This window comes from Cyprinodon variegatus, unplaced genomic scaffold, assembly GCF_000732505.1.
Source record: "Cyprinodon variegatus isolate N-32 unplaced genomic scaffold, C_variegatus-1.0 Scaffold4, whole genome shotgun sequence".
Classification (NCBI taxonomy): Eukaryota; Metazoa; Chordata; class Actinopteri; order Cyprinodontiformes; family Cyprinodontidae; genus Cyprinodon; species Cyprinodon variegatus.
In genome coordinates, this window is record NW_015150457.1 from 2,545,782 (window position 1) to 2,557,052 (window position 11,271).

General features: G+C 36.7%; 1 protein-coding gene across 1 annotated transcript in view; it reads left to right on the top strand.

Moving 5' to 3' along the window:
* The first annotated feature begins 9,463 nt into the window (after positions 1 to 9,463).
* The window catches only part of LOC107083294 (DBH-like monooxygenase protein 2 homolog), a 6,399-nt gene continuing 4,591 nt past the window's right edge, over positions 9,464 to 11,271 (top strand). The window contains exons 1-4 of the mRNA XM_015372414.1: positions 9,464 to 9,769; positions 9,864 to 10,010; positions 10,735 to 10,887; positions 11,022 to 11,105. Of these exons, the coding sequence (XP_015227900.1) occupies positions 9,500 to 9,769; positions 9,864 to 10,010; positions 10,735 to 10,887; positions 11,022 to 11,105 (654 nt within the window). The 5' untranslated portion in view covers positions 9,464 to 9,499. The remainder of the gene's footprint in view (positions 9,770 to 9,863; positions 10,011 to 10,734; positions 10,888 to 11,021; positions 11,106 to 11,271) is intronic.

The window sequence follows — 11,271 nt, forward strand, 5'->3', positions numbered from 1 at the left end:
ATTAAGGCTCTGAGGAGTCAGCGGGTTCTAGTAAACGGTTAATCCGACTGAGGGACTCTGATGTCGGCCACATTCTCCCAGCTGCTCCCTCCTCACACACGCGGTGGTGCATTTAGAGACCATCAACAAACCAAGCACTATTGAGAAACAAAAATCAATAAATTCCTGCTAAGACCAATCTAATATAAAATCATGCCAATATATAACAGACTTGCATGGAAGAAAAACAGACTCATTGAAATCTGCCTTTTTTTGTACACTGAAATTTAAACAAAATTTTATCCACATTGAACTGAGTTTATATCTGGTTAAAATTTGCCTGAAAAAATAGTTAAGCTGCGAAAAATTCAACTGCAAATGTGTTGACCTTCTGGTAAACTCAAGCTAAAGCAATCGACACTCGATGCAGCCGAGCAGCTTCTACCCAAAGAAATGAGCTCATTTGGTCATGTGACACAACAGTTGGGCGTTGGTTTGTTCCAGGATAAATGAAGCTGAATGAGGAGTTTTTCTTGTTAAATAGATATGATTACAAAATGTCAGGTAGCTGCTAATAGACAGCCATTATTATTTTTCATCTAAATGGACTGGGTGATATTTTAGAGCTGATCACAGCTAGTGCAGCACCCTTGTCTGCCAATGCTCTGGGAGCTCTTGCAGCTGATTTTTTTGCAGCTGATTTTTTTTTTTTTTTTTTTTTTTTTGCAGCTGAATGTTTTGCAGGCAATTTTTTTCAGCCGAATTTTTTGCAGGCCAATTTTTCGCACCTGATTTTTTTGCACCTGAATTTTTTGCAGCAGAATTTTCACCAGATAGAAATTCAGTGTGAGGAATTTAATGTGTAAACAAGTTCAGAGCTAAAAAAAAATGTAGTGTTTAAAATTCGGTGTACAAAAAAAAGGAAGATTTCAATGAGACTGTTTTACTTCCATAGACTTGAAATATGTATGCGGGACACAAACGTACACTTGGCATTTATTAATAATTGACTTCTCTAGTTTGTATAAAAACCTTTGGTCAGGACTATTATACTCCACCGTACCCTAATCTAACATCAGGGAGAAAAAAAGTGAGAAACACTCATATCAAAGAACAAGTTGGAGTTTTTGTTCTTTGTGAGGAATACCCAATTATTATAGTATAGTAAAATAAAGTTAATAAAATCAAATATTCAGTACAGAGCAAATTGCATTCTTATCTCATTCTAAACTAATATAAGAAAGTTTTAATTTTGTCAAGAGTGCCGTCATGTGCACTACTTTAAGACCTTAAAACAAATCACCTTAGAAGGTTTTAGTGCACTACATTAACACAAACTCAACAGAATTTAAATCTACTCTGTTTTTGTCAGATAAATAAATAAGAAGGTACTCTAAGGTAATTGCTAATGTCTGGTGATATTTTTAATAAACCTATGAAGCTGTTTTTTTTTTTCAGATGCATCCAACAGTGACGTATAAAACACGACCAATTAATGCCTGACCTTATGCTTGTTTCCGAGCATGACTATATTGCCAGCCCTTTACTGGATCAACCCCTTTAGTGTCATAACGCAACACAGTGGTCAGGCCCTTCAGGCTGCACAGAGAACTGCCATACACCATCTGCTCTACGCTGGTTTTACATTTAATATATTCATTTCTATCTGATCAGCTGACACATGGATCCCCCTTGAAAAGATCCTAATGACACTGATAAAGCTACAGTTGGTCTTGCTGCAGGCTGACCTGGCAGAGAGGTTTCAAGTGTCCCAGTCTGTAGTCAGCAGAACAAACATCTCCGTGGTTGGGTATTATGGAGGACCAATTCGGGTCAAATAATTAGATTAATTGCTTACTCATGTAAACAATTAATCACATGAGTGGCGACTTATACCATACAAAAGCTGGTATTTCAGCAGTAGGTTGAAACATATTGTGAGTTTTTTTTTCTGTATCAAGCAACAGCTTGCATGCACAGGAACTATCACCACAGAAACAATCAAACTCATTTTTTGTCTTTTCTAAAGACAAAAAAACATGCTAAAATTTTGACTTTGGTTGCTGGTTTAAACAAACGTCAAACAGTACAGGAATCTTTTGCAACGCTGAGGATAATATTAAGTCAGATTTGTTGTCAAGTTTGTTTTGAGAGACACAACAAAATAGTGCCACCCAGTGTGGAGGACTAGAAATTCTTGTACACTGCAGGCTCCAGTTCTTATGTGAAATGCCAAAAAAATAAATAAATAAATAAAAGGTAAGGTGACAAGAAAGTATCTATTAGAAATATAGACTTAGAATTAGACAGTACTTTATTGACTCCCTCTGTAAATTAAGGTTGCCAGCAGCTTACAGGGCAAAAAAGTGTTAAGTTAAATTAAGTTAAAATAAAGCAAAAAAAAGTACAGTGTATATAATAGGAGTTGTGTGTATGTAATATAGGAGTTTGGCGGATAGATTGACCAGTAATATGGTTTGCACTTGCACTATGTGGTTTGTCCTGATAAATATGGAGTTTAGATTTTACTGAAAAAGTGTTGCTACTCCTTCCCTCTCCCCCCTGTCCCGTGTCGCCTCCTCGCCCCCAGTAAAGCGTTGTACAGTCTGATGGCGTGGGGGACAAAAGAGTTCTTAAGTCTATTGGTCCGGCACTTGGGAAGCAGCAGTCTGTGACTGAACAGGCTCCTTTGGCTGCTGATGACGGTGTGCAGAGGGTGGCTGCTGTCGTCCATGATGTCCATCAGTTTATGCCAACTCAAAACTATGAAACACTTGTCTAGAACATTGATAACCTATTATTGCAAGTGTCAATTAGCTGGAAGACATCCCTGAACTGGTAAAGCCTCTCTTCTTCTTCAATGCCATTTTTGTGTTTGAAGCTCTAAGCTTTAATTATGCAGATGTACAATTCTCATGAATGTGTGCACACTTACTTAGTTACTGGAATGCATCATGTTTACGAGGATCATTTAGGGCAGTTACTTGAAGTTAAAAACCTTTATAGAATCTGATGTGGCGCACTTGTAGGAGTCCACAGTAGGAGGAAAGTAAGAGAAATGTATGACAAGAATACAAAAATGTTGTTGCATGAGGCTCAGTGTCTCCTAAACCAAGGAGTTCAAACCATTGCAACAACGAGCAGAATTGTAAAAGTTTCTGACCGGCAAATTCTTTACCGATAACATTTTTTGTCCCCGATACCCGATAGCTGGCTGAGCAGTATTGGCCAATACCATTCCGATACTATCTGCTTGAAATTGATGTGTGTGTATAAATGAAGAACTCCATACTGCTTGGATGTAAAATAATTGCTATCATGGCTTTGTCAAACTGCTGCCTACCTTTGTGAAGCAGGAAAAAAAACAAATACAAACTGAATCCAGTATAAGTTTTTATTGCCTACCTGGAATGGGTGACAATAGTTGAATAAACTTTAGGCTCTCAAAATGGTATCAGTGCCCTATTTGTAGGTACTCACTGATACCGATACCACCATTTTAGTGCTGGATTAGGGCAATGTCCGATACTGGTATAGGTATCAGTGCAACACTGATAACAAATCAGATATTAAATCAGATTAAAACAGATCTATTTTATCATCACATTTTTATCTGCTTAGCAATAAACTGAACAGAACTTATAGTATTTTATCACATATCTGTGGCTTGGAAAATGGATTTCCATGCCATTTGCTCAGCCCTATCTGGATCTGACTTATACTGTAAAACATTTTGCTCTCTTAAATCAATTTAAAAAAGCCTCCTCTGCCAATGTGTGGCTGTTGTGTCTGCAAGTGTGACAAAAATTATAGTGAATGACACTTTCTATGAGTTTGGCGAATGAGCTGAGTGTTAATACTCTGATGCAAGGCTAACTTTTTTATTCTTGTGACAACAAAACAAGAACAAATTAGTTGGTTCCTGTTGAGTATGTAACAAGCTTAACTTTGTAAAATGCTCTGAACACACCCTTTCCATCATAAAACACAGAGATGGCAGCATTATACAGAGGATTTTTTTTTTTTCTTCTTTAATGTGGAGAGCAAATAATTGTTAAAAAGCATGAGACTGGGGCAGATATTGACTCTAAAAAGGACAATAAAAATAAACTCAGCAATTAAACGGTTAAATTCACTGACATGTATCAGAATTATGTACTTTAAATTGAGAGTTTAAGGAAGGACATTAAATTGCCTGTTTGTCTAAGGCCCCCGCCCAGAATTTCATATGAAACAAAAATCTTTGACATCCAACAAGTATTTAGATATCAGCTTTGATATGTGGAAAATCAGCATAAATCTAACCAGACAAAAAGAAAAGTGGTCTTATAAGTGTTTGCATACAAATTCCCCAATTTTTATGTGTTGTCATTTTAAGTAATTCTGCAATATTCTCTAATCCTTTTAGCACATGACATAACCCTGAATAATGCAATAGTTGGGATTCAGTTTTGAGGTTGTAACCTTATAGGGTGTGAGTACTTTATGTTAGGGTTTTGTTTGTGGGAAATGTATTTGTGTTTTCTTTTTAGTTTCTCCTCCTACCCACTAGATGGTGCCCTTTTCCCTGTTTGGCCTGGAGGGCCTCTTCCAGTTTTTCTCCCACACCTGCGGCTCGTTGGGTCCTCACCAGAGGAGTATTAGAGCAGTGGACTGTCACCACCTCGATGCCAGAGTATTTGCCAGTATTGGGTGCTCTAGCCTCACTAAGTTTAGCAGAGTCAAACCTTTAAGCCTTTGCCTCTCTGAGTCTAAGTTTTTTTTACCTTTTTGTCTCTTTTGTGTCCTCCGGCAGGATAACCCCCCGATCCGCTTGATAAGCCTGGTCCTTCTCCCCTTGGAGGGAATTATTCGTATCACTCTGAGCAAGGGAAAACCTTCACCAGATCCGTTCAAGTCCTCCTCAAGAAAGTCTGTGACAGTCCGCTCCACTGCTCCTCTGGACCCACCATTAGTCTGCCTGTCCGCCCTCCAACAAGTACCGTAACCATCATCTCTGGACAATTCCCCCACAAACTGGACCCAAGGATCAATCTAGAAGCATACTACATGAGTCAAAACTGTTCCATTCATCTCCTTCAATCAATTTCCTTACGGACCTTGAACTCATCACTGTGATCTCCCCCCCATAGAGTTTCTGGTTCCAGTTTACCTGACCACAGGATTCCCCAATCTGAGAATAACCTGTTTTCTCTATCTCTCTCTGAGTTTTGTAAACCTCACCAATAAACTGTTAACTTTTTCCGTGCCTCTGAGTGGTTTTCTGCATGTGGGTTAGATCTTTGAGACCCATCATGACACTTTAACCACATTCTACAGTATTTATGGATGCAATTTGTAAAAAAAATTGACCTACAGCTTGTGAATCCCATTCCTGACCTTCAAGTGTTTTCAAGTGCTCTTGAACACTCACTTAGCAGGCAGGAAAGTCAGGTGAAAAAAACGAAATGAGAACTTGCTGCCTGCCACCCACCCCCTTTAGATTAGCAGTATTCCAAATGAAATAAATAAATAAATGCAAAAAAAAAATTGTTAATTTGTGAAATTAGTAACAAACTTTACATTTTCATCCAAGTAAATGTTTAGTCTGAGATAAAAGCAGAGTTGAATCTCATGAAGCTAAATGTGATTTGTTGTAATAGTAGACGTTGCAGAAAACACAAAAAGATAAAAAGGAAGTCTAGTCAAAGGAAGTCAATTTTTTTATTTTTTTATTTTGAGAATCATAAACCAAAACACACCAACATGGCATAAATAGGTAATATTCATGGTTAAAAAATAATTCTGTTAATTATTCCATCTTTCATTAGGTGTGCATATCTAGTTGCCACATCGTAGATTTTAAAATATTATGACACTTTAGGGAGTACTGGTTCATTTTAGTAAAACAGAATAATATTAACATTGATTACTCTACAATGAAGCAGTGATTCATGCAGGAGGAACTGGTTAAGTCTTGAAATTTAAATACTTGGCTTTGCTGAGTTTAACTCTTGTTACAAAGCTGTTGTCTTTTTTCTATAACATCTCTTATTATTTCTTACAGAATTTCAATGAGCAGAGGTTTAGTTTGTTATTGATTTCAACAAGCATTTCCTTGTTTTAAAAAGTTTTATCATAGCTTTTTTTACAAAAAGTGTCCTTATTTATATGTATTTCTTATATGTATCCCTTTCTTGTATTTAACAATTATCTTCAGCACTATAACTCTGCAATAGTTTAATAATAACCCAAAGAGAAGCTATGTTTTTTGTCTCCCCCTAGCGGCCATGCTGCATATCATGATTTTAGAGATGTTCTTTTTTAACACTAAAAACCATCATTTGCTTCATAATGAGGACACTTTGGACTGTCCACACTGTTTGAGTTCACAGCTGCCCCACTAAAGTGATAAAAGGTTCTTCAGGTCTGAAGTTTCTCTTCTTAACAGTTAAAACACAGCTTAATCAGAAATCATTATGTCAATTATATTTGTTTTTTGCCGTAAAGTATCACATTCCCCTAACACTGAATATATTGAATGTATTATTTAGGTGCACTGTGGTAATCTGCAGCAATTTATCTTGATATCAAACTATCTTGTTTTTGCTGTGAGTAAATCTTTGATCTTTGTCATAGATTGATATAAAAAAAAAAAGATGAATCAAAGATTTTATTTTCTCACAGAAGTAAGATTTGTTAATTGTTTGTGCTTTTAACGATTCTTTAAAGTAAATGGATAGTTTCATAAAGAATTAGGGTAAAGGGTTAGATTTCAAAATGTGTAAACATTTGTTTTGTCTTTAGTGATAGTCTTTTCTCTCCATAGTATGGAAGAGATACTATGATTTCCAAAAAAATACTCTGGAAACGTTCTTGTTTGAACAACAATACTATCTTGTTTAAACGATAAAATTATCGCGTAAAAATTGGAAAGATTATTTTTCGAACGATATAACTAAATAAATTTAGATCACTTCTCAGTTCTACACTTCTGTAGATGGGACAAGATTGTTAGGAAACACTATCACTTCGTCAACACAAGGTACAACCTATGAAAATAAGCTTAGAGCTTGTTTGTTGGCGCAAAGTTTAAAAAATAAAAATAGAATTAAAGTCTGCCTTTTAGCTATCACTTCCAATATCAGCGTGGATGTATAAATCCCCCGATCACCTTGCCATAATTCAACACTAAATCTGATCTATAAACTGACATTAAGGGCCTGTTGGACAATATAAAACTGTTAGAGTTCTGTTTCTGTTATGCTTTTCTTTTGGATGTTCAGTTTTGCTTTGCTCCTTGTTTTCTAGTTATTTATGGTTTAATTCTTATTTTGTTGTGTTCTTTGTTTTTCTCAGTTACTGTCATAGTCTTGGTTCTGTTACGTTTTCTTTTGAGTGCTCAGTTTTGCTTCACTCCTTGTTTTTATAGCCTTAGTGGTTTAATTCTTATTTTGTTGTGTTTTCTGGTTATTTTCAGTTTTCTAGGTTTTTATTTGTTGCCCTCTGCTGCCCTCTTGTGTTCTCCTTTTTCCCTAGCTCATTTTCTGTTCTGCTCTATGCACACCTGTTCCCAATCTGCTTGTTAGTTCTCTCTTTGTCTCAGTCTCCCTTAAATACCCTCTCTATTCAGTTCTTCTTTGCTGGGTCCTCGTCAAACTTCCTCCAACTCCTTCTCTCTGAGCCTTCCTCCTTGTGATTGTGATTCCCCCTGATGTCACTGTGGTTTCTGGTTCATCTTGATTCGTTTTCTTGTTTTGATTTTTGGGCTCCTGGTTTCATGTTAGTTTGGGCTTTGTTTTCTTTTGCGTTTTTGGATTACCTGCCTCTGTTCTCAGTTATCTCATCATTAAGTCCACAACAAATTCACCTCTCCCTCCCTGCCTCTGCTTTTGGGTCAACAAACCTTATCCAAATCGTGACAAAAACAACAAACAGAAGTGGTTTTAGTGTCTTACAACTATGAAGGAAACTCGATGAGAAAAATAATTGAAGTATTAACTGGCTTTAGTGTAATCAATTCTGTACCATAGCTTGCTGTTGCATCTTATTCTTATTTGTGTTATCTAAAAATGTGTGTAATTCATAGTCTATTAATCAGGAATCCATGGGGTGGATGACTTTGAGTGGTGAAAGTAAGCTGCCTGTTAGATTTGTCCACACCTTTTACCACTGTTTGTACATCTTTTACAATTAGTTTTATTTGTGATAGCTTTAATAAGTTTAAGAGGTTGTCAGACAATAGACCAACAAAAAGAAATGAATATTTATGGTGTGAAAGGAAAACATCAAACTGTCGCAAGCGTTTATAGAAAATCTATCTTCCTTTCAAATAGCTTATATCAATGTGTTCCCTCTGACTTTTTCTTTAAGCACCTCACTGATACTGAAACCAATTTACTCCTGGTCTTCCTCTCTCAGAAAGGTGTAGTAGGATGCCCTGTGGGCCCTGAATGCACCATGTAAGTGCTCATTGCTATTTGGCCAGCGTGATGGCTACTCTAACTTGAAGTTCCCTCTCCCACCTGTCTGACATGGGGAGTGGTCAGTGCTTTTTTGGTTTAAATAAAAAATATTTTATTTTATTAATATTTGTTTCTCCATAGATTATAGTAATAATTTGGTTAACCTTAGCTGACCTTGTGTACCATGATATAACGTCCTTTAATGTGATGCATTTGTTTTCTCTTCAATTAACATTACAGTTAAAAGTCTTTCTATAGCTTATAGGTTACAATAATCTCCTTCTTGTTAACGTTAATGATTTGTGAGTTTAGGCTCAAAAACTAGAGTGACTCTTTTTCACATTCCTACAAGATGGGATTGGCTAAATAAGAAAGTTTCGGGAATAGAGGGAAATACAACAGGTGCCCCCTTCAGTTTTGATCCGTCCTCACCACCTCCTCATATTTCAAACACCTGCCACTGGGTAAAGAGTGAAAACAGATCATTATCGAGTTGTAAAGAGCTGCTACTGTACAAAGTATTGTTCTCGGAAACAAACTGAGGCTTCTTACAAATCACTTTTGATAGTTTCTCTGCTTACTGAATCCTGAATACTTGGAAATTTGAATCCAACATAAATGGAGAACCCTGAGGCGTTGTGTGAACAAATCTAAGAGGATTTATATGCTCAAGGAAATTCCAAGATGGGGAGAAAATCTAAAATTTTCTCTCCATAAATGGAAAATGACTTTCCAGAGATCATTGAAAACATACTATTAAAAATACTTTCTGATCACCATAAGGTGTTTTATCTGGCATATAGAAAGTGACAGCAGGTGATAACTAGATAAGACCACAACTATGGAACAGCATTATAACAAATATAAAAGGTCAGAGAAAATTGAGAACTAAAGGTTGGGGCATGTTTCTTTGATTTTTCTATAGAGAACAAATTCAAAATGACGAAGCGCATTCTGCCCATATCACATGAGCTCATCAAGCGGTGCAGGTGTGTCATTGCAGGAGGTGGGAGGGCGTTTGGCAGCCACATAAACATTGTGCTCAGTTTTAGGAATTCCAACCTTCCAGAGACATCATGCCTCCCCAGCTTGGTTTCCTCTCTATCTTACTGGCCTGGACAACAGGAGCATGGGCAACAGACCATAACCTGCCTTTCATGGAGTACCTGGATGCCGACCGTGTGGTCTGCCTGAAGTGGGGATTTGATGAGCTTCAAGGAGACATAACATTCCAACTGACAGTCAACAGCACAGGCTGGGTGGGCTTTGGACTGAGTCCACAGGGAAATATGGTTAGAGCAGACATTGTAATGGGGGGATATGGACCGGCTGGGAGCTATTTTGCAGTAAGGACAATAGTTTAAATCTAATCATTGTTCATATAAAATATAAACCAGTACTTATTGGTGTCTTACTTTTTCTTTCCCACAAATCTATTAGGATTATTATGCTGAAGGGAATGCCATGCCTTTAAAGGATGAGGAGCAGAGCTACAACCTTCTCTCCATGATTGAAAATGACGGACAAACAATAATGACTTTTCAGAGGTCCATAAAGACATGCGATGAAAAAGACTTCCACATCACAGTAAGGCATTTTATTTTACATATATAGGATGAAAGCAGGTGCAAAGAAGATACTATTACAAAGAAGGACCAGCATGATAACATGTAAAATAGATTAGAGAAAAATTGGAAAGACTTTTTTTTCTGAGGATGTTTAATATTTTATGTATTTCTTCTGAGGTTGTTTTATATTTTTTAAGGATCTTGTCTAAAGAGGTTAATATGTTTAATATGTAAGTGTTTTAATCCTTTCTGTATATTACGGGGCAGGTGTTTCAACAACATTTCTTTATAGTTGTGTTACTCAATAAGCTTTCACAGTTTAATGCTGGCGGTATAGTTTGTTGTCAAAACCATTTTTTTACCTCTATTACCTTTTAATTGGATTTGGATTATTGCATTTCATTGTATTAACAATATGTAAGGAAAACTTTCTTATCTAACATCTGGCTCTTAATGGATTGAGCCTGCTTATATTTTTTAGACCAAGGGTCAGCCTACAGCCTCCTGTTCTAGTTTCTCATATATAACAATGTAAAATCTACTGTATTTGTTAGGCTCACCTTACCTACAGTACATTTAGTGCCCCAACTCTTGGGTGTTTTCCAAGCTGAAAACAATGGAAGCAAAACAATGGCTAAGATATCGACACTGTACATGTGAAAAACAAATCTCACATCTTACACATATTATGTTTCTGAAAAGTTGTTCTGTTTTTTAATTGTTGAAACCCCCTTGCCCCACAGCCTCAGCCTATTAAATTAATCTACGCCTACGGTGTAACTGATGACATTGGATACCATCGGAGCCGCAGAGGCACCAAGGAAGTAAATCTGCTCAACTACATGCCAAGGTCCAACCCACCTGATGCTAAATATTTCACCTTAAAGGTGGAAAATGTGAGGAAAAATTACATATATTCTCTTAATCACAACTCTTGTTTTATCCAGTATATACCAGAGCCTTATATAGCAAACTATGGTACATGTGCAACTGAAATCTGGTTTCGTGTTTCTATGTTTATTACTTGTAGATCACTGTCCCTTCCAAAAAGACGTACTATCACTGTAAAGTAATGCAGCTCCCTGACCTGCCAAAAAAGCATCATATTTATCTGGTAAGGTTTCTTTCTTTAAAGTAAACAGTTTTCTATGTTCAATCATCAGGGTTCTGATGGACACAGTCCCTTGAATCATACCTTTTGACATTTTCATATTCTATCATGTTTGACCTACTAACCCCAGTGCATCCCAAAGCATTATGCCGGCACTGTTATGGTTTGC